The 23297-nt window shown below is 37.5% G+C and overlaps 1 protein-coding gene across 5 annotated transcripts in view; it reads left to right on the forward strand.

The window, feature by feature from the left end:
- Positions 1–346: 346 nt before the first annotated feature.
- GPCPD1 (glycerophosphocholine phosphodiesterase 1) overlaps positions 347–23297 on the forward strand; it is a 188837-nt gene continuing 165886 nt past the window's right edge. For 3 of the 5 annotated variants that reach the window (XR_002324264.2, XM_020985406.2, XM_020985418.2), the window contains exons 1-4: positions 347–437; positions 7344–7419; positions 11995–12091; positions 21459–21543. Coding sequence is in view for 4 of the 5 variants with exons in the window: in XM_020985406.2 (XP_020841065.1) it covers positions 7371–7419; positions 11995–12091; positions 21459–21543 (231 nt within the window). In the remaining variant the exon portion in view is untranslated. Of the gene's footprint in view, positions 438–2112; positions 2207–7343; positions 7420–11994; positions 12092–21458; positions 21544–23297 lie in introns of those variants that run through there. The other 2 variants (XM_020985429.2, XM_020985423.2) reach the window with 2 other exon arrangements.

The raw sequence follows: 23297 nt of genomic DNA on the forward strand, positions 1-23297 counted from the left end.
AAGAACCGCTGTCTTCATTTCGGAGCCCCGTCCCGCGCGCTGATTGGCCTTAGCCCGGCGCTGCCTTGTGACGTCACCCCTTCTCCGCTCCTCCCGCCCCCTCCCCCCGAGTTCTTTCGGCTGTTGGTCCGGAGCAGCTGAAACCGGTTTGAGCGAAGCCGTTTCCTCCTCCGGGCTGCCCCAGGCGGCCCTCGTGAAGCGCTCTCGCGGCAGCGGCGGTGACCGCCAGCCCCGGGACTGAAACAGGGCCGGCGGCAGCCTCGGCGAGCGGATTTTCTCCTCCTTGGTTCTACGCTCGAGGAGGGGGCCTGGGAGCTGACGTTGTCATTGCAGCGGCCGCGGAGGCAGCGCCAGGAGACGTTTGGAGCCCGTTGTTGGGAGGACCCCCCGCCGGCCTCCCCTCCTGACGGCGCCGCCCGCCTCGCCCTCCCTGACAGGTGAGCGCGCGGAGACAGGGATGGGGATGGGGGGAGGGGCGCTGGCTCTTGGCGGCGCTTTGGGGCCGGTGAGCGGCGAGGCGTTGGGGCAAGGTGTCGAGTGAGGACAGTCCAGCCCGCCGGGGTCGTGTCCTCAGCGCCGAGGTCCTGGGGAGGAGGGGGAGGAAGGGCGAGTGGTGACGACCTCGCGGGGGACAAGGGACCCTTTTTCCCCCCGCTGTCACTGAGGGATGCCTGGGGCGGGCTGGTCCCCCACAGAGGCTGGGTGGAGGGGGCGATGTTCTCTTCTGGCCGGGCCGGGGGCGGGGGGAGTCCTGTGGGACGGTCCCTGAGCGGGAGGCTGGCAACCCTGCTCGCCTGCTCCTTGAGTCCTCTGGGTCTGGGGAGTCTGCTGGTAGGTAAGGGGGTTGGCACCCAGTTTGGGAAGAATTAATAGATTCGAGTTTTGTTTTGATGGTTGATGAATCTGCTTAATCACTCTGCCTCTCTCGGGTACAGGACCCGAGCACTGTCTTGTATTGAGCTTTCTCAGTAATGTCCGAGTTGCGGGCTAATCTGTCAACAAAAGACTAAGTGGTAGGCGTTGGGAATACAAGTACAAAGGATGAAACAATTCCTACTGTCAAAAAGCTTTTAAAATTCATGATCTCCTAAGGTTCTTTCCTTACGCTTGATTGAGCAAGTCTCCTCTACTTTCCTATTTATGGTAATGTTTGTCCTTTTCAACAGAAATATGAGATTATGTCAACAAAGCCCTATAAATGTAAATTTTAGTTTGTGAGTCAGTTTAATGGACAGCAAGTGCCTACAATGTGTACTCAGGAATAGGGGCCCGAGTACAGACAAACTCAAATAATCCCTTTCCCCCAAGGAACTTCTGTTCTATTGGAATGTTAATTGTTCGTTTTAAACCTTCAGCCTTTTTAGTCCTGGAAATCCATAAAATTTCTTTTAAAACTTAAGTTTACCTCAGTGAAAGGAATTGGTATAGTGCATTTTTGCATTGTGTGATTCTTCAGCATAGATAATGGAAAACTTTAAAGGCTCCTGTCATTCAGATAATTTGACAGGTAGTCTTTTCCAGTCTAAAATTTTTGCTTCATGAGTCTGCTGTATAAGTTCAACATTAGTCGGAGAATTTTGTTGTCTTTTTTTTGCTATTTTTTCTGATGTATGTTAAATATACCGTAGAGTCATAGATGTGGAGCGCAAAGTGACCATAGGAGGTTACTGAGGCCAATCTCCTCATCTCACTAATGAGGCAATTGAGCCACGCACACTGGAGATGACATGCTAGATTACACACTCAGACTAAAATGGGATTTGGACATAAGTCTGATTCCTCCCAAGCCTTCTCTCTTATGGGTTGTTTAAATATGAGAGAACATTTTCTCCAATTATGGAGGATTATTTGCAGAAATTCTTGAAGAATTCTGAAGTCATGATTTTTGGGGAGAGCGTCATGGAATATCATGAAAATCCAGAGCATTCATATTATCCCGAGCAATATTGGACTTTGGGGATTGGATGGAATATTCCGATATGAATGTCTAAGAATGCTCTATTTTTTCTTTCTAAAAGTATACCGTTTTAATGCTATCAGCCCTTTGAATTGTTTTAGGAAGAAAGGACCTTCCTTTCTTTAACATTTCTTACTGTCTCTTTAAGAGACTGAATGGTGGAGTGGATAGAGAGAGTTGGCTGGCTTCTGAGTCTGGAAGATCAGGGTTCAAGTTCTACCTCTGGCGTATATTGATTTGTGAGCCTGGGTAAGTCACTTACTATAACATGGAAGTACCCTAGGCAACTCTGTGAGTCACTTAGTTGCAGAGAAGGATGATAACTTCTTACGAAGTAAAAATAATATCTAAATTATGTGGTGCTTTAAAGTTTGAAAAATACTGTGTGTGTGTATGTAGATTCTCATTTGGTCCTCTCACAACCCTGTGAGGCTAGTTAGAGATAAGGAAACTGAGTCTGAGAAAGTGGCATCATCAGGTGGAAGTAACAACCTATCGGGAACTGTGTGGTGGTGCAAAACTGCATCAGAAGGTAGGAGGGAGGCAATTTTGAATGGACCCATGCCAACACACATGAAATGGAGAATCCCAAGTACTTAAATCTAGCAATTTTTCTTTGCTCTTCTGCAATAACTAAAGACATGTGTATCCAGTGCTACTTTAATTCTAGGAGGGGGCAAGAAGAAATTGACATTTTTCCCTTTTATTAAAAAAAGGAAAATTGTGAATGATGATTCCTTTTGACTATTCTTGTAATGCTACTGGGAAGCGAAAAATGTTTGTAACTTAAAGTTTTATTATGAAAAGGTTTTGTAACCCTTTTGTGTTCCTAAATTTAGGGAGGTAGGTTTGCTGTGTGAGCCAGAAAAAAATTTATTTGGTAAAAGCTTATATAGTAAAAAATTTCACAGGGCAATGACAATTTAAAATTTATTGTCATGTATTTTGCTGCCAAGTTATTTGAATCTTTTAAAAATAACAATATAGGAAAGCTCAAATGAGTAAACTAGGGTGTTTCTCTTTCATTTAATTTTTTCTATTTGGAAAGCATTAATTTGTGGGATGCATAAATATGACCTTTGCCTAAGATGACATTTTATTGTAGATCATAGGTATTTTGGTTATTATAAAAGTTAAAACTTCATGTTAAAATGAGGATACTAAATCTTTTACATTCTATTTTAATGTATTTCATTCTTGGAGTAATACTTTCCAACTTTCCCTCTCCTCTATAATTGAGATGTTTTCTTGAAAGGAAAACCAAAGAGGATTTTATGTTGTCAGTACTATATTGCTGGTAGTTCAGGTCATTCTGGGTGAGAAAACTGCAGTTAAATCCTGCACCAGAATTTTGGCTTATATCCACGCTTATGAGTACAATGTGGTACTAGGGAGCTGCTATACTTTTAGAAATATGGTAACAAGTTTTGAGATGAGATGTAAACTAAAACTTTCTTCCTGGAATCTAGAAAGGAAAGCCACATAGTAAGTATTTATAATTAATATTTAGAGGGGCAGTATACTGGAAAGATCACTGGTTTTAGGTTCAAGTCACTCACAGTTCTAATACTCACTAGCACTTTGACTATGGAAAAATCATTTTCCTTTTTGAGACTTATTATTTTATAAAATGTATCACTTATCTCAAAAGGTTGCTGTAAAGAAAGCACTTGGTCTATGGATAGCACTTTGGAAAAGTAAGGTTATTCTAATCATCCAGATATCCCTGTGGGTAACAGTTTCTCACGTCATTTGTGTTTAAGGAACTGTCTCTTAACATCATTCAACAATTTTCTGTTACTTGGTTTTCCTAGTAGGCTTTTTACTGAGAAGAGTTTGCATTGTTGTGGGCAGTTCTATCCGCGGTTTCTTCCCTTTGGGGAAGAATGGGGAGGGTAATCTCTCTACAATCCTTCCATACCTTAATAAACTTCCCAAGTTGCTGTGGCTACCTTCTGGAAATAAATCTCTCCTAAGTAGGCTAGCTGAAGATGCACTTCAGTAACTGGGTGCACACTTGAAGCCTTTCCTTTAGTGTAATATCTTAGAAATTGTGCCCTTCTTGCACAGCTTTTGAGAACACAGGATTACCTCCATGCCATCATGAGGAATTAAAGAACTTGAACGAAGGTATTTATTGTAAATTGATGAATTGGCATTTTTGTTAGTATGAATCAGTTCCTGAGAATTAGTTGTCTCTAGGTGGTCTGACATTTAGAGATCTTGACCCTGCAAGTTTAAAGACTTAACACTGACACTTAAGGTGACTGCTGAAGTGCTACCACTAGGAATGACTTAGCCTTTCCAGCCAGACAGCCTCTTTGGTAGCTAGCATTTTAACTGCCCCCAGCTAGTGTTAGATGCATCACACACAGCTACTTAATAGTGAGGGGGGGAAGAAATGTAGAACTAGCCCAAGAAACTTTTTCAGGCAGAGGATCTCAGGAACATAGATCCAGAGCTGAAATGGAGCCCAGAAGGTCATCTTGTTATTTCTGTATCAGTCCAAGAAACTTGTTACGTACATTCAGTACATAGTGTTTACTCTTAGAAATAAAACACTTTAATGGTACCTTAAATTCATTTTGGCGAGAACGTCCTTTGTTGTTTTGTTTTTTTCTCTGGATATTTTTTTTTCTAATTAAGGCTGGAAGTGGAATGTCTGTCATTCAGCAAGTAGGGTGCTAATAGCTCATGGACCTATAAAACTATAAAGTTTGCAAAAACACTTTGTTCACAACAGCCCAGTGTGTTAGTGCAACTATTATTATCTAGGCTTTTAGGTAGGGTAAGTGAAGGTTAGAGATAAGGCGATGTTGAAGAATTTGTCCGCATTTGATTTTGCCAAGCTAACTTGGGAGTATTTCTTGTTTTTAATATGTTTATGTGGTTTTTATAGCTATTTATAGTTTATATAGGTGAATTGTGTCCATCCAGTTATGTTGGATATCGTTATTATTTATTGAGCATTTGTTTCAAAATTGCATGTTCTGTGTGTAGGAAAACAAGATGTGAGAGTGTTTATACCTGGGAAATTAAAAATAAATAGTCTAAAAAGACAATATATAAATCAAAGCATTATAATGCAACTTTGATGAATCAGTAGACAATAAGAGAGTTAGAAGAGTGATCATTGAGCTTAGAGATTAGTTGAGTGGCTTTTCTAGTGGAATTAATAAAAAAAATTCTATAAAGTGCTTTATAATCTTAATAAAGAGGAGTAGGTGGGATACCTCAGGTAGAGGAAAATGATATACTTATTACTGTTTTAAGCTTCTTGGGTTGAGAATATATTTTTTTTAATTGAAGTTATTAGCTCTTTTGAGTTGGGACTCATTTTTTAAAACCTTTTTTTTTCTCTAGAAGTGCCTTGTACAATGATCATAGTATTAAAAAAAAGTTAGAGCTAGGAGGAACCTTACTTAGATTTAGACCATTTGGTACAGAGGTTCTTAACTTGGGGCCTTTGAAGTTTAAAGAAAAAAATTGATAGCTATTTCAATATGTTTGATGTCCCCTGTAATTCTATTTATTTTATGCGTTTAAAAACATTATTTTGAAAAAGGGCTCCAAAGGTTTCACCAGATAGTCAAAAGGAGCCCATGTCAAGAAAAGGTTAGCACTCTGATCTAGTACAACTAAATATCTTAATCATTTTAGTGTAGCTGACATGGAGTTTACATTAACAAAAGTAAGTTAGAAGAATGCGGAGTAAATTAGTAAATGACCTGCAAAATTAGATTGATGATTTTTAAGAATTGGTAGATTACTCAGTGGGTTGCCAACTACATATCTCCTGGGTAAGATTGTTACTATAACTCAAGGGAAGTTGTAGTTGACCATTATATGTCCTGGCCTTAGTTTTCTTATAACCTCCCAGAAATGCTACGTCAGAGTTCTGCAATTGAGGAGGGAGTATCAGGGTATCAGTGGGGAAGTGTTAGTTAGATTCTAGATTTCTAGGTGTTAGATAAACAGATAACCATATCCCTACTGAGATATGCATGATGCAGAGAGCCCTTTATGTAGTGGCTAGAGAATAAGAGCAGTAAGCCAGTATGCTGAGAGTAGCTGAAGGCAGAGATAGGGGTCAATTTTGAGAATATCCCGTAATCACCCAGCGGTACTACTGGATTCAGTTTATGAAGAGAGGTTCTGAGAAGCAGACTGAATTCAGGCATTCATATGGTAGGGGTGTGTGTGTGTGTGTGTGTGTGTGTGTGTGTGTGTGTGTGTGTGTGTGTGTGTGTGTGTGTGTGTGTGTGTGTGTGAGAGAGAGAGAGAGAGAAAACTTGCTAAGAAACTCAAGTGACCAGGGTGTTTTACAAGGTTTGAATTGGTATTCACATTTGCAGTTGTGTAGTATAAAGATCTTCCCAGGATTTGGGGAGGGGGTGTCTCAACAGTAAAGAGAAGAAAAAAACAAACTCTTCACTTCAGAGTATACTTGTTCCAGTGCAAGGGTTAGATTAAAAACTGAGTTTTATTAATATTTTATAGTAGTTGTGTATAGAATGGTAGAGAGGACATTGGGAACAAAGAGGCTAGTGATCAAAGTTCTAAGAGATGGGTGTGGGAGTGGTAGCTGTAGAAATGGAAAGGAAGATGTGGATCATAGAAAAACTGCATAGAAGTATCAGCAGGACTTAGTAATATATTAGATGTGGGTAGCAAGGAAAGAAAGAATAGGAAAAAAATGATTCCTTCATTTGTAGCCCAAGGAGAATTAAATGATATTGGTACAGTTTGTAAAGAGGATATTGGAAAAGGTGACCTGTGATGGAGATGTTGAATGCTGACTAATTATATTATGTCTTAGAAATTGAATGCCATCATTGATGTCAAGTACAATTTGTTAAACAATGACTACTATGTAAATTAATTTTATTTCATCTCTTGCCATTTTGTTAGAAATATCTAACTTTTTTCTTGCGTAGTTCTTTATTTGTGGTGAAATTGCTTCCCTCTACCATTCAGAGCTGTTTCAGAAAGATAGTAGTGGAGACTTCAGAACAGCTGCTTATCACAAGAGGGCATATGTAACCAGAGAATCATCACACTTTCACCATTATTTATAAATATATCCATAAAAGAAAGTTAGGAATTTTAATAGTGTAAAACTTGGAGGTTTCTATTTAGTATTTTTTGTGAATTTCCTCCCTCGGATTAGTTCCAGGGCATCCCAAGTGCTGGGAGTGAGCAAGTGCTGTTATTAAGTTATACCTATTTTATACAATGGCTCTGAAATTAATACTTGAGCAAAAGTTGGGGTTCAATGATTCATCTCTCTAATGAATTTTTAAAGTTGACTACTAATACCTAATGTATTTTAGATAAGACAATATCTATAGCTAACATTTTCCTGTATTGTGTATTTTTTTTCTAGTTCAGCATCCTAAATAAATCTGCCAACATGACACCTTCTCAAGTTACCTTTGAATTAAGAGGAACTGTATTACCAGGTATTGAGAAGTTTTGCTTTTAAAATTTTTGCGTAGCATTAACATCTTCATTCTGAAATATTTTATGCTATAGAACTGCTAAGTAGAAGGAATAAATTGAGGGTGGTATATATTTTAAATGTTTTGCAAAATATTTGTGCATGTTCTTTGAAAAGGTTTTTTCTCACCAAAAGAGGAAAAGGAAAGGGAAGGGAAAAGAAGTATTTATATAGAGCTTCTTATGTTTTAGGCACTGTGCTAAGTACGTTTTACAAAGTTATTATTAGTAATAATAATAATAATAGCAGCTAACATTTATATAGTGCTTACTATGTGTCAGACACTGTGCTAAGTGCTTTGCAATTATTATCCCATTCGATCTTCAGAATAACCCTAGGAGGTAAGTGCTATTATTATCCCTGTTTTGCAGATGAGGAAACTGAGGTGATTTGCCCAGGGTCACACAGCTAGTAAATGTCTATGGGTAGATTTGAATTCTCAGATCTTACTGACTGACTTTAGGCCCGGTACTCCATCTACTGTGCTACTTAGCAGCAACCTTGCAAGGTAGATGCTATTATTATCTGCATTTTCTAGGATATTGGAGATAATCAGCAGAGGTAAGGCACTAGCATTAATGAAGATCAGGAGAAGCTTGGAGAAGATGAAATTTAGCTGAGACTTGAAGAAAGGTAGGAGACAGAATACTCCAGGCAAGAGGAACAACCAGTGAAAAAATGCCTAGAATCTGGAGATAGAGTGTCTTTCTTTTGTGTGGAACAATAAGAAGACCTGTGTCACTGGAATACAGATGGGAAGATGTAAGGAAATTAGAAAGGAAGGAGGGAGTCATATTGTGAAAGACTTTGAATGCTGAACAGAAGATTTTATATTTGATCTTAGAGGTGAACTCCCGTTGGAATTTATTTAATGGTGGGGGGACAGGCATTGTCAGATTACTTTGGGAAGATTGATTTGACAGCTGAGTGGAGAATAGACAGGAGTAGGAAAAGAGTTGAGGTAGGAAGACTAATCAAAAGGTTGTTGCAATACTCTGGAGGTAAGGAAATGAAGGCATCCCCTGAGGTGGTGATAATGTCAGAGGACAGAAAGAAGCTAAGATGTTACAAAGGTAAAACTGATGGGCCTTGGTGATGATTGGATATATGGGAGGGTGGTGACAGGTGCCTGGGAAGATGCTGGTGCCTTCCACAGTAATAGGGAAGAGATCAGTGAAAGAGGAAAAGATCTCATATATTCAAAAATATAGCAGCTCTTTTGACACTGGTAAATGGGAGACTAAAGGGGTACCCATCAATTGGAAGGTGGCTGAACAAATTATGGCATATTTGTAAAACATTTAAGACAGTGCCTGGCACATAGTAGGCATTATAAATGCTAGCTATTATTATTTAATGTATTATTAACTAATTGTTATTTTTAATTAAATAAGTAGTTACCAAAAAACCCACCTTGAAAATAGTTGCAACTTATTTGCCAATGTTGGTAGCTGAGTACAAAGGATAAGAAATTCTATTAGTAACTTGATAAAACTCTTCAAATCAACATAGACTCTCATATTTGGAGACTTTAATATAAGGGTGATAAAGATGAGTATGGAGAGAAGTATATGTTAAATTATGACTTAGGAAGAAATGAGTGAGGGTCAGACATTATAGATTAAGCAGAAGCCACATACTTATTTATCATGAACACTTAAAAAAAATTCCTAGGCTTTAGATGTGGCAAGTATCAATAAGATCATAAGGACTGAAATTAACAAATAGGAAAATACACATCCCTAAATTGTCTGTGCAGTTGTATCATTAACTCATCAGAGTGAATATCTTTATTTATAATGAACAAGAAGAAAGAAGAATTATGAGAAAAAGATGGTATAAAACTAAGATTTGATGCTGACTTATTTAAGAAGGCTTTTGAAAATAAAAAATGGGAAATGGACAACAGAGATATATTAATACCAATTATTTCATTAAAAATTTAAAATTAATTTATTTTGATTTATCAACAATCACTTCCATAAGCTTTTGAGTTTTGAATTTTCCTCTCCCTTCCTCCCCAAGATGGTGTGCAATCTAATATAAGCTATACATATATATTCCTATTAAACATATTCATTAAAAATTTAAACCAATGTAAATTAATTACTGCAACCAGGAGACCAAAAGAGGCCAGAAAACACCTTAGCGTACATTTGGCTTTCTTGCCAAAGAGAGATGGCTGTCAAAGGCAATGGCAGGTTAAAATGGGGAAACTCCTCTGTGCAGTCTTCTGAAGAAGGATCATAGATGATTACGAGCAGCATTATCCCAAAGCAGAAAGAAGCTGTGGGATATAAATCAATCTAAAGAATGTTAGGTGAGATATACAACTAAGCAGTCATTTTAACAAACTTTTTTTTTTATCAAGGATAGTGGAAACATCACACAGTCCTTGAGGTGATTATACAGGTAGTAATTTTTGCTAAAGAGAACAAAAATGGGGAAAGCAGGCAGATTGGATCAAATCTATCCAGAGGAGATTTATACCTTTATGATGGTACTGAGAGACCAGTATACAAGTCAGTCTGAAGGAGGGGGAGACACTAGTCAAACAGCAAGCATTTAAGTGCTTACTATGTGCCAGGAGTGCCAAGGATGAAGAAAGAAAGAAAAAATACTTTTCGAAACAAAGAGAGGTAAACACTGTCAGAACAAAATGATAACTTACAGCCTCTTTTATAACAAAATTACTCCCATCCATTATATCAAGACCATTCAGGATTCCTTGGAAAATAAAGCAACAACAATAATTGTGTCCAGAAATCTCCTAATAACATCAGGAAAGGTATAAAACAGGGAGATATATGCTTGCTAAAAGTATTTCCTATTGTTACTGTAGGACATCCAGTGTAGAGTCAAAGTCAAGGAGAGGGATTCCCTTGGATGAAGAGGTCCTCCAGATTTCCTATTTATAGATGACTTGTGTTGATTGCATTAAGTCCCAGAATGGTTCAGGACCTCCTGGAAGATAATTTGTAATTACTCAAAGGAGTTTGACCTGTCTCTCCATATAAGAGAGACCAAATGGACGAAGATTATCTTTTGCCCAGATTTTAATATGCACCTGAATGGATGTCCATTACAGTTTATTCAATGATATGTGTATGTCTGGATTGCTTTTAGCAAATTGCGAAACACTTTTTCTGACCCCAAATTATCTAAAACAAAGGACCATGTTTTCAGTACAAATATTTCACTGGTATTACTGTATGGCAGCAAGACACAGAAAGAAACCATCTCAGAAGAGCTAACGATGAGCATCACATAGAGGGCATTGAAAAGACTTGTGTGGGGTATGAACAGGTGGCTATGTATAACCAATGAGGAACACCAAAGGAGAATAGAAAAGGATGTCATCAAGGAATTATATGACAGAAAGAGAATATTAACAGGTTTGGTGGCAAGGATCAAAGGGTGATAGGTGGACAACTAGAGTTTTCCACTGCCACTCTCATTGTATTGAGAGAAAGTTAAGAAAGGCTCTGGCACTTTGGGTGGAATCTATTCCCTGACTTTTCAGGAGGAAAGGCATGTGGATTGATTATAGTCTGCATTGTTTGAGGAAACTCCCAAATTGATGTGATTACAGATCCATTTAGTATCTCCTGAACCTAGCACAGTGCCTGTCACATAATACGAGTATATTTGTTGATTGATCTCTTACAAGTCTCGTTTCCTGTTTTGTAAAGTGAGAGAGTTAGACTAGGTGACCTCGGGGATCTCTTTAAACTCTAATCTTTCATCATTCTATAACTGTCTCCTCTCTTCCTTCTGTTGCCTTGTTGAGCATTGTCAAGACACCTAAGATCACATATGAGTAATAGAGGCTCTTGTATAGCCTGGGGGAAAATGGCTACTTTTCCTGTTTTTCTTTGTTTCTTGTTGACATTCTTTTAAAACAAAATTTCTGTGACAGTAATGTTGGGGAAAAAACCCAGTTCTAATCATTGTAAGGAGTAAGGCTTGCTTTCAAATTTGAGGACCTATGGCCATTTTATTTTGATAGAAATGATTACATGCACTTTATTGAAATTAATTTTTGCAGTAGGAAATAGTTAATGCTATAGGAATACTATGTACCATTTAGTTTTTAAAGTACACTTAAACACTTAACCTCAATTGCCTAAAAAAAAAAGTACATTTAAGTCAAATGAGATATAATAACCAGTCACATAAAATGGCATTATATATATTATAATGTAAAATAATTCTGTAATAGATTGAAGCTAAAGAAATATATATTCAGGGTCCTAGATTTCGGAAGGGCATATTTGGGAATACTTTGGACCACTAGATTATTTTTTGAGAAACTTAGTGTTTATTGTGTTGCTTCTTTCTCATTAGCTTAAATGCCCATTATTGATAATAGGTATTTAAGATCAGGTTATTGATCATCTTGCCTATCTGGGCCTGTGAAGAGAGGATTATGTTGAATTAAGTGCAACTGATTAATCTTTTCTTGCTTTCATAAACTAAGAACTGAGATCAGCCCTGTCACTTAAACTAACTGGTTATTTATAACACTCTCTTCAAGGAGAAATTTTTGCAGTATGTGGAGATTGTGACACTTTGGGAAATTGGAATCCTCAATATGGTGTGGTTCTTAAACCTGAAGAGAAGCCAAGTGATGGGTAAGTATGAGAACATTTGGTAATAATATAGTAACTTTTTATTCAGATTTTTAAGGTGTTCAAACCTACGTAACATATTACATTTCTGAAAAATTACACAGGAAACCAACACAAATTTTTACAACCATTTTTCTTGGAGATTTCAAGGGCAGGTTCAGTCAAGTTCTAAATGCTTCCAAGGATGGGCCTAGTTATTGGCTGTATGCCTATTATCAATGGATCAGTCTGGTTAGAAAAGGCTTACTCCTAGCTGCGGAGGGGTGAATTTTTTTGGTCATAGTAACTCTGGAATTTCTTTTTTTAAACCAAGTCACAGAATAATTGACATATGTATCAGTGAAGCTAATGACCACACCAGTGGCATGTCATAGAAATATAAAGTATTTCCTTTGGTACTAGAATGCAGTAACTAAAAGAAACTCAAAAGTTGGATGGTGAGAGATAAACTTAGGAATATAAGTATCATGTTGTGGTAGTTACCATTTGCTTATCTTGCATAATAAATTGTGTGTTTCATTCTTTAAAATTTAAAGAAAATGACTTATTTTGTAGCCTGATTTTTCAGTATTAGATAAAATGAATTTTTAGAATTAGATTAAATGAAGACCATGGTAAACTATTTTCTTTTTACAAATGCTCTAATATTAATGCATATCTTCCACCTAATTTCCATTTTGCCCCTCTGTCTCCCATTCTTCACCTACATAATGTCATTAATGACATTTAAGAGATACTACTATTGCTTTCCCACTGTATCTGAAGGACCATGGTACTTTTCCATTTGACTTGCAGTTGAAACTTTGTTTATGTGTCGTCTCCCCTATTAGAAAGAGTTCTTTGAGAGCAGGGATTGCCTTTTTTATATTTGTATCCTTAGTCTTAAGAGTAGTGCTTTGCTCATAGTACAGTAATCATTTAAGAAATACTTTATGTGGGGCAGCTAGGTGGTACAGTGGATAGAACACCAGCCCTGGAATCAGGAGGACCTGAGTTCAAATTTGGCTTCAGACACTTACTAGCTAGCTGTGTGACTCTAGGCAAGTCATTTAGCCTCCATTGCCTCCAAAATTTAAAAAAAAAAAGATACTTTATGCATTCATACAGGAAGTGCACATTGTGATTCATTCCTCATTATTTTGAAGAACCAGACTTAGGTGAAAGATACACACTGCAAAAAAGCATTTGTTAAAAGAACCTGTGATATGCTGGGCATTGTGCTGGGCCCTAGGGGTATAAAGACAAAAATAAAACAATCCTTACGCATGAGGAGCTTACATTCTATTAGAGGAAAGCAGCATGTACACAGCTAAGTAAAGACGATACATATACAAAATAAATACAGGGTGAATTATGTAAAAGACTCAAGAACTAAGCATTTATAAAAGGGATTAAGTGTACAACATGAAATAGTGTGGTAGAAGAATAGTGATACTTTATAGGGGTAAGGATGGATGATGTTTCTATTGCTGTTTAAATGGTTAGGATAAGTTCTCAAGGGGCTTGTTATTGCCTCCTCTGAGCTGTGTCTTCTAACCTATTTAATGCAGCCAGATAAATTGATATTACTTATTACAAAAACATAACCAAGATAGTGTTTTAAGCTTGGTCTTTAGGCCGGAAAGCCAAAATTCCCCAGGAAAATACCATATTAGTGTTTTGTATATGTGTGTACATTTAAAATAAGACGTAAGGAAGTTAATTTCTTATCAAGTGTAAATTGATTGGGTTGATTGGTGGTTGGTTGTTCTTCCTTCTTGAAGAGGACCAAAATTATGTCACTGTGTTGAAGTCAAGCTTGGTACAGTGTGTCCATCTGTTACTGATCAGACGAATATTAGCTTGGAAGGCCTTACCACAGGACAGGCACAAAGAATCTGCAGGAACATATGGAATGGAGGTGTCTCTGAATTTGCACATCCCACTTTTCTTTTGAGCTGCTGCAATTCTGCTTTGCTCATAGAGCACAAAGCCTTCTTTGTGGGCATGCCATGCTATGGGTAGTCCTTTGCCAGTGTTTCATGTCATGCAGTTGATTCCAGAGTTCTTCAGAAAGACCTTGAGAGTGTCTTTGTATCGCTTCTTCTGGCCTCTTATGTGAGTTAACCATAAAACAGTCCTTTTGGCAAATATACGTTTGGCATTTGAACAACATGGCCAGCCCATCAGAATTGACTCTGCAGTAGAGTTTGAATGCTTGGCAGTCTACCTTGAGCAAGGACCTCAGTGCCCAGTACCTTATCTTGCCAAGTGATCTACAGAATCTTCCTAAGACAATTCAAATGGAAGCAATTCAATTTCCTTGCATGGTGCTGTAGACTTTCCAGGTTTCACAGGCGTACAACAATGAGTTCAGCACAATGGCTTTCTAGACCTTCAGTTTGGTAGTCAGTCTAATACCTCTTCTCTTACACACTTTCCTTTGGAGTCTCCCAAACACAGAGCTCCCTTTGGCAATGCCTGCATCAACCTCATCGTCTGTGTGTATGTCCTTGGAGAGTATATTGCAAAGGTAAGGGAACTTATCCATGGTATTCAGAATTTCTCCATTTGCTGTAGTTAGTGGTTCCTCATGGATGTTGTGGTCCTGGCTGGTGGAGAACTTGTGTTTTCTTGATGTTAATTGTTAGGCCAAAATTAGCGCAAGCAGCAGGGAAATCACCCATACTTTCGTGCATCTTGGCCTCAGAGGCTGAATCGAGTGTACAATCATCTGTGAACAAAAAAATCATGCACCAACTCTCCCTCCATTTAATGTTGGTTTGTAGCCTTTTTAAGTTAAATAATTTATCATCAGTATGGTAGCTGATCTTGATATCATTTTAACATTGCTGAAAACATCATGTTAAAAAAGCATGGGAGGGGCAGCTAGGTGGCACGGTGGATAGAGCACTGGACCTGAAGTCAGGAGGACCTGAGTTCAAATCTGTTCTCAGACCAAATACTTGACACTTACTACCTGTGTGACCCTAGGCAAGTCACTTAACCCCAATTGCCTAAAATTAAAAAAAAAAAAGCATGGGAGCTTCACTCCTCTGGTGACTGCGAAAAATTGAGAGTTTCGTCTATTATCCAGAACCCGGGCAAGCATGCCATCATGAAATTGATGTACAATGCTGATGAACTTTTCCAGGCAACGAAATTTTGCCATGATTTTCCACAAGCCCTCATAACTGACAGTGTCAAAGGCCTTGATCAGATAAGTGAATTTTGTGTATAGACCTCTGTTTTGCTCCTGGCATTTCTTCTGGAGATGTTGAGCAGCAAACACTGTATCAGCTGTTCCTTGGCCCTTTTTGAAGCCACACTGGCTCTCAGGTAGATGACCATCTTCCAGGTGAAGGATCAACCTATTAAGGAAAACTCTGGCAAGAATCTTGCCAGCAGTGACTAAGAGAGAAACCTCCCTGTGATTGTCACAGGACAGTCTAAATTCCTTTACCTTTATAGATATGTACAATGAAGGCATCCTTGAACTCCTGGGGAATAACCTCCTCTTGCCATATAACCTAGAAAATTTCAGTTATCTTGTGTATAAACAGTGGACCCCCTGCCTTGTAAATACATCAGCTGAAATAGAATCAGCACCAGGCACGTTGCCCCACAAAAGGAACCAAATGGCATTCAAAATCTCTTCATTTAGAAATTTGGGTAAAGAGAGATTGACTTCAACCTGAGTTGTATAGTCATTGGCTTCAGCATTGATTAATGATGGTCTGTTGAAAACACAATGGAAGTGTTCAGCCCATCTCTTCAGGACCATGTCCTTATCACTAGTCAGTGTGGCTCCATTAGCACTGAGTAGTTGAGATCCACCATAGGTCTTTGGCCCATAATTTCAGGGCATCATAAAAGTTCTTTGGATTGTTGCTATCAGCATAAAACTGAATTTCATCTGCCATCTTACTAAGCCAAGAATCCTGCATCTCTCTAAGCTTTGCATGCACTTTACTTTTGATGGAGTTATGCTGCCTTCCTAGAGATGGCTGAACTATCTTGTTGGTAAACCCTATGGAGTTCTTGTTTTTCATTTAGCAGCTTCTGAATTTTCCCATCACTTTCATCAAACCAGTTTTGATATTTGCAGGTGTTCTGGCCCAGATGAGTAAATGCGGTGCCATACACCAACTCTCTGAAAGAGCTCTCCACTCCTTTTCTGCTCCACTGCTGCCAATCGTGTTGGCTCAGCTTTCCCTCCAAGTTAACAAAAAAACTGTTCCCACTAGGAGAAGCACTTCAATCTGTTGGCATTGTCTTCTGGTAGTTGTCTTGCCTTGGGGCCACCACTTTTGTTGAATGTGAATATTTAGCTTAGAGAGGATGTCTTTGATCAGTCCAGTGCTCTGTGCCACACCCTCTTACATCCTGTCTGCCTCTTCTTACAATGATGGAGTCTATTAAATGCTGATGTCTGCTATGAGGGTGCATCCATGAATTTTTTTGCATTAAGGTAAATGGAAGACAGTGTTGGTGATGAGAATATCATGAGAGGTGCAAGTCTTTGGGAGTAAGTGACTAATGCTGTTGCTATTTCTAACTCTATTTCTCTCAAGGACTTTTGGCCATATCTGGTAGTCTTATTCCTATTCTTGCATTAAAGTCACCCGGAATTATAAGCTTGTCTTCTTTTTGGCACATTGATGAGAGTCTCATGGTCTTCATAAAATTTTTCTTTGACCTCATCAGGGTTCATCATGGTAGGAGCATATGCACTGATGATGGTACTGTGGTGCTTTTCTACAAGTGGCAATTGCATTGTCATGAGCCTGTTGTTTACTCCTTTTGGGAGGCACACAAGCTTGTTGATTTGATTGCAAAATCTGCGCCAGCTTTATGGTTCTTCCCTTCACTTTGCCCACTCCAGAAAAAACATGTATCCATCTCTAACTTCAGTAAGCTGACCTTCATTTGCCAGACTTATTTCACTCAGGGCTGCTATTTGGATATGATTGAGTTCTCTTGCAACAAAAACTGTTCATCTTTCAGGTCTACTGGATTTTGTATTCTCCATATGCGTGCACACATTCTATGTAGTAGTGATGGTGCATGGAATCATCTTTGTAAAAGTTTTTGTACATTTTTTGTTTTTCAGCTATGGGGTGGGATCCCTACCTACCATGGTAAGCAGGCAAGGGTTGAGTAAGCAGAAAAGTTTTAGGATACCTTTTCTAGTCTCTTGCTCATGTCTGGAAGTGAGCAGTGTGATCCTTCAAAAAGACTGCTCAGACACCCAGGGGCTGCTGAATCTCACTGCTGCTTCAATCCAATGAGAAGACAACCCTGTGGCCTTGGTCACCTATGTGCAGCTTTATGACTACAGCTCCCAGTGTATCTGTACCTGCTGCTTTGTCACTTTCCTCTTGCCATAGGACTTTGATGTAGGGGAAAAAAAGGTAAATTGGTATGAATGAGGTCTTTTGATTCGAGCATAAATTGGATTTAAATGAAACAGAATTGTGTCAAGTTGTTGACCTCACTCTCTCTTCCAGAGTCATTGGAGTTTAGTGGCAAGACAAAGTCAGGGTGACTGATGATGGCTCAGGGTGCAGTGGATGACTTTGGCTTCTTCTGTGTCTAACCAATCTCTAAGTACTCCACAGCACCTGCTTTGGCCACATTCATGGCCATTGGAACAAATTGTTCTCATTTGCCCATTCTGTCAGGGGAAGTCTTCACATGCTTTGGGTAGACCTCCCCTAAATCACTGAAGGGTTTGAGACCTCTCAGTTACTTTCAACCTGGTTTACCCCATCTGCTGAAACGGTTTACCAGGGTATATCTACTGTGCAAGGCACAGCTTTTTGTAGCCACAGGTGAGAGTTGGGTAAATCAGGTGGATGCCAGAGGTGGAAAGCAGCCCTGAAAAAGGCATGGCCCTCATACCAGAGGTACCTGTCTTACCTGAACACACCCTACTTTCCATCAAATGTAAATAAAATCATACAGAATAATTATAAAATAAAGTCAAAAGTATAGTCTTTTTGTTTGTATTTTATCTTGACATTCTTAGTCTACTGTCTGCTACTTTTATAAGCTGAGTTCTAGTGATAACTCCGTGTTGATAATGTTTTATTTCTCATTTTTTTATTGAGAACGATAGTATTTTAAGTGCATCTTGACAGCTACTACTTTTTAGTTTTCAACGGCAAATATCATTGGGATTGTTATTTTTGTTAATTACTGATCTAATTTTCATAATTTTTATTATAATTATTTCTTGCTACTACTAATAATAGCTGATCTTTTTTATATAGAACTTAAGGAGGATTGCAAAATGTTTTGTATACCCTGTATCATACCATAAGACATTAAATGCCCACAACATATAGAGAATTATGCTAAGTCCTGGGGAAGAATGCAAGTTCCTTCTGGAATTCAGTCTAATAAAGGAATACAGTATATACACAAAGGTCTAGTAAGAGGCTACAGTACATACACAAATAAGTTTACTATAGATAACCAGTTTCTGGAATCATAAAAAATAAACTTTTCTGAAGTAAAATTTTCTGGATTAGAAGTTACTCTTGTATTCTCTTTGAGTTCTTTAAAATAGGTATCTCTTCTTTGATCTTTCACTAGCAACCTTTCATTGGAGATCATAAGCTACCTTTATAAATAGTAGAGGCTTGTGGGGTTGTCACTGCTTCAGATTGCGGTCAGTCTCTTCTGGCTGTTACTGGGTGAATAACTGGCTTAATCCTTGGAGTTTTTAAATGACTGAGTAATTGCTACATAGTACCAACACGTCAAGAACCTTTCCCCTCCGCATGTCTGAACTCTGGGAAACAATTCCTTTAAACTATATATTATCTATTTCCATGGAATGCTGAAACTGCTGTATTTCTTCTGTTCTTGAGACATACTACTCAAGAATCTAGATATAGTTGCACTTCTGAAGTCCCTCTCTCACCTACCTCCTTCCTGGTTGGTAAGCCATGGCTAGTCTTTCAAACTCATTTTGGGTCATATTTCATTTAATAGCCATGAACACAAACCTAAATCCTTGTTTGAAGATCAGATATCCAAATTATGGTTTGGATAAAACTAATCATAGTAGTGTTTTAGCCAGAATTTATTTTTCTACACTCTGTTCTTCAGAAAGTGGCAAGTAGGCTAATATTAGCATTTTGCTCAAAAAAGCAACTATCAGAGGATTTATCTGATGATCACTATACATTCATCCTAGTTTCCTGTACCCTTTGAGAATTAATAATCTTGAGAAACACTAACATCTTAATATCCAAAGAAAGTTATCTTCACTGTATTATATTTAAGCAGGAATGTACACTGATGCATTTCAGTAAGATTTCAAAGAGTTCAGTGCCTTGTAAAGCTTACTCTAAGTTCTAATAAAAATTGACGTGGAATATGAACACAGGTCTCCTGTCTCCAAGTACAGTGACTAAAACCCTTGTTGTCCCCCTTCCATACAACAAAGTTGAAAGAAATGCTTTCTGCTTAACTTCAGTTTATCCCAAAATTAAATCTGCCAGTTTTTTTGAGCATTCTATATAATGAATGTTGTAAGAGCTTGTGAAGAAAATAATTAAGTCAGACTTTGGCAGAGCAGCTGAAATAAATAGGAAAAATGAGAAGTATTAGAGTATAAGGCCATTGTTACCACCTTTATACAGGTCCTTTATACAGGGTTAGTCAATATGATGAATGGAACCAGGTTTCTATCATTGTTTGATATCAGTTCAGAAAATGAGTCTTCCAAATAACTGCAGACTTTAAATTATTATGCAAAAATCCTTTTTTATGAGTAAGCTCTATTTGGAATTTAAATACCTACCATCTCATTAATGTCAATAAGTAATTAGATGCCTTCTCTGTCTTGGGCACCATTCCTATGGTAGGCAAAATAAGTCCCTCCAGTTATGAATATAGAGTTAACATGCAGATTAAATTTCTGTGACTCGAATGGGAAATCCTGATGGTAAAAGAAGGCACATTTTAAAGGCGGGTAGAAAGAATGTAAGCTAAGTAGGTAACTGATTAGGAAGCAACCTATTTTGGGTCAAATTCTAATGCCTAATGTGGCATCTTAAATCTTCACCTTTTTCTATTGGAGATGTTATTTGGGAAACCATCTCAAATACTAGGAAAACATTGCTTAAATATAGATTTCATAAAGTGTGGTGTTGTTACTGTGCTTGGCTAATAATAGAGTCATTATTCTTATGAATAACAAATGAGTAAGGTCAGTGCTGGGACCATTCAGTTCAACAAATTACCTTGTGTTAAGTTCATAATATAAGTAAGGTACTGAGAATTTAAAGGTATAGGCATCACAAAGACCCTCCTCTCAAGAAACTTAAATTTACATAAGGATAATAGTGACTCATAGAAGAAGAGTGCAGAACCAGGACTGGGAATATAAGAAATTGTTACTAAAAATTGGGATTGGACTAGGGATGAGCTAGACTTTAAGAACTCCTAGAACCTCTGGTAAAAATCAGAACTGGGAATCTGAGTTATCTATCAGTCTATAGTTTGGAAATATACAAATGTTATAGGTCAGAGCAAGTAATGGATTGACACAAAGGAATCAGGAAGACAAATATATTGAGTGGCAAGGGTAGGGGAAGGGAAATAAACATTTATCTTCCACTATGTGCCAGGTACTGTGTACTTTTTTTTTAATATTTCATTTGATCCTCACAACAATCCTGGAAGGTAAGTGCTATTATTACCCCCATTTTGCAGTTGAAGTAACTGAGGCAAAGAGGTAAAGTGATTTGCCTTAGGATCATATAAGCTAGTAAGTCTGAGACTGGATTTGAATTCACGTCTTCCTCACTCTAGGCCCAGTGCTCTGTCTAGCCACTACATCACCAAGTATCATTGTGGAAGTAGATGATTAGGTAGGTGAACTAGATAGTTGAGGACTAAGATAATAGGAACTGGTTTAGGGTAACCAAATAAAGCAACTCCCACCTACCCTGAAAATAACTCCAACAAAAAAACCCTTATGTGAGATACTTGCTGGAGGAGACCTTAACTTCTCAGGGATGATCATAAACCAGTTAGATACTTCTTGACTGCGTGCAGAGCAAATCCAAGACTTAATTTTTCTGAGACCTGCAAGTGGACCAGGGGAAGTGATTGTAGTTGATTAAGTTTGTAGGTATTTGTAAGGAAATGTCCTGACTTGTAGGTATAAAAATATAGAAGTAAAGCCAGTGAAGTTACAGAGCAACTTACATGATGTAGTCTGTCCCTTTTTATATTTGAAACATTTTTGACTAAAACTTAAAAGCTTTTTAACCAACCCCAGTTTTCAAAGAAAGTTTATTGAATGTTGAAACTTGACAAGAATCTTACAGATATTTTTCTTTTACATTTTTTCCCTAAACTTTCTCCACAGTATTCTATGGAAAACAACCATTGCACTCAATAGAGGAGTACCAGTTCAGTATCGATATTTTAAAGGATACTTTCTCGATCCAAAGGTATGTACTTTTTAATCTAATTTCCAGTTCTATAACAATTTTCTTAATTTCTTCCCAAAATTACTAATATAATTTATTTAAAAAAAGCTTTTAAATTGAACCAGAAACCATTTGAAAAATGTTTTTATTATGACCAAAAGTAATTTTCTTTGTGGTGCTAAAATGTTAAAGCAAATTGCCTTTGGCGCATGGACAATTTGTCTGCATGGAATTGAGGTTAATTGTAAGTATGTAATAGCCATGAGTCTCAAAGAGTATGCTTTTCCTCTTAGTTGCAGTAATATTATGGGAGTATCTAGCTAGTTTTAGACAGTTTTTTTTTTTCATAGCAACTGTCATGTGCTGGCTGCACTTGGATTGCATTTCAAATACTCGAGAAGGTAGTATTTAGCAATTAATTAGATTGATTTCTCTAAAATTCTCAAAACAGTAGTAGCACTGATAATTAAGGCCACATCCCATTTAAAAGGCCATGAAAAAATGTTAAAGCTTCCTGAACAAAATGATTTGTAGTGAGATGAGATTTTAGTTATTTTCTCTTATTTATAGTAGAAAGAATTAGAGAGTTTAGCTGTTTTCTTCTTTGAAAAAGAAGAGTTTCATTCAGTTCATTGAATTGAAAAGATTTCCTTAAAAATAATGGGGCTGCATGTCAGTAGCCTAGCATTTAGGCAAGAGAAGTGTTACATGGAAGTAAATTAAGCACAGACAAGAGAGACTGACATTTTAAAAAAAATACATTTTCTTCCTTTCAGAAAGTTTTTTTAAAAATTACTTATGAAGTAAATCAAGCAGTCACTCTTGCTTCCTTCTTTTAGCCACCAGTATAAGAAAATTGGCAAACCTATCCCAGCTGTCTTTTGCACCTATTACGTTCATTATTCTAATAATATATTGTAAATATTCAGTATTTGAATTTGAATAATATTGTTTGGTAGAACTGAATATTGGCTTACCTTGACAGTAGCATTATTTTTATTTTGCTTTAGAATGGCATCTAAGTCTTCCTTTTATTATAGGGGTAATGCCAGGAAAGTTATTTAGTTTGAAGTAAATATTATTAAATGTGTATGTCATATCTTCATTACTATTGTGAGTTCACATTACTGACAGCCATTGTGCTGTTTTAAATTCACAATAATGTAAGACCAACTAAATTTGTGCTCAAGAAATCAAAATTTTTTTTTAAGAAGAAAAAATCTATAGGCTTTTTTTGGCTAAGAGCTTTCTAAAGTAGGACTATTGTCAACACAGTTCAAATTAAGCCAATATATAGTCTTTTCTTTTAAAATATAAAGAATACTTCAAAATGCCTTTTCAGAAGAATTGGCAATAAATTTGCCTATAATAAAAAAGAAAAACCAGCAACAAAAGCTTTTTTCCCTCTTGTAATACTTGCAAAAGTTTACAGTATATGTTGGTGAGTGTGTTTCTTTAAGTAGGTACTCTGTATCGTGTATACATGTACCGTGTGATGCAGGGGCTGCCATGGTAAGTATGTTTTTCATGGAATAGAGTAAATAGCTACATAATATTCCATACGTATGGATAAAGTGTTTTTTCCCCACATACCAACTTAAATGACACCCTTTTTTCCTCTATACTTGGTGGCACTTTTTAATGAGATAGATTTGTAGTTAGAAACATTTTGAAATTTTGTTTCAGTTTTGCATTGTCTGTGGATGTGGTGTATGAGGATTTTTTTTTCTTGAAAAAACTAAAATGAAGGGAAGCTAAAAAGGGCATCAGAAGCA

The sequence above is a fragment of the Phascolarctos cinereus genome, unplaced genomic scaffold (assembly GCF_003287225.1).
Source record: "Phascolarctos cinereus isolate Bilbo 61053 unplaced genomic scaffold, phaCin_HiC Scaffold_2;HRSCAF=192, whole genome shotgun sequence".
Taxonomy (NCBI): Eukaryota; Metazoa; Chordata; class Mammalia; order Diprotodontia; family Phascolarctidae; genus Phascolarctos; species Phascolarctos cinereus.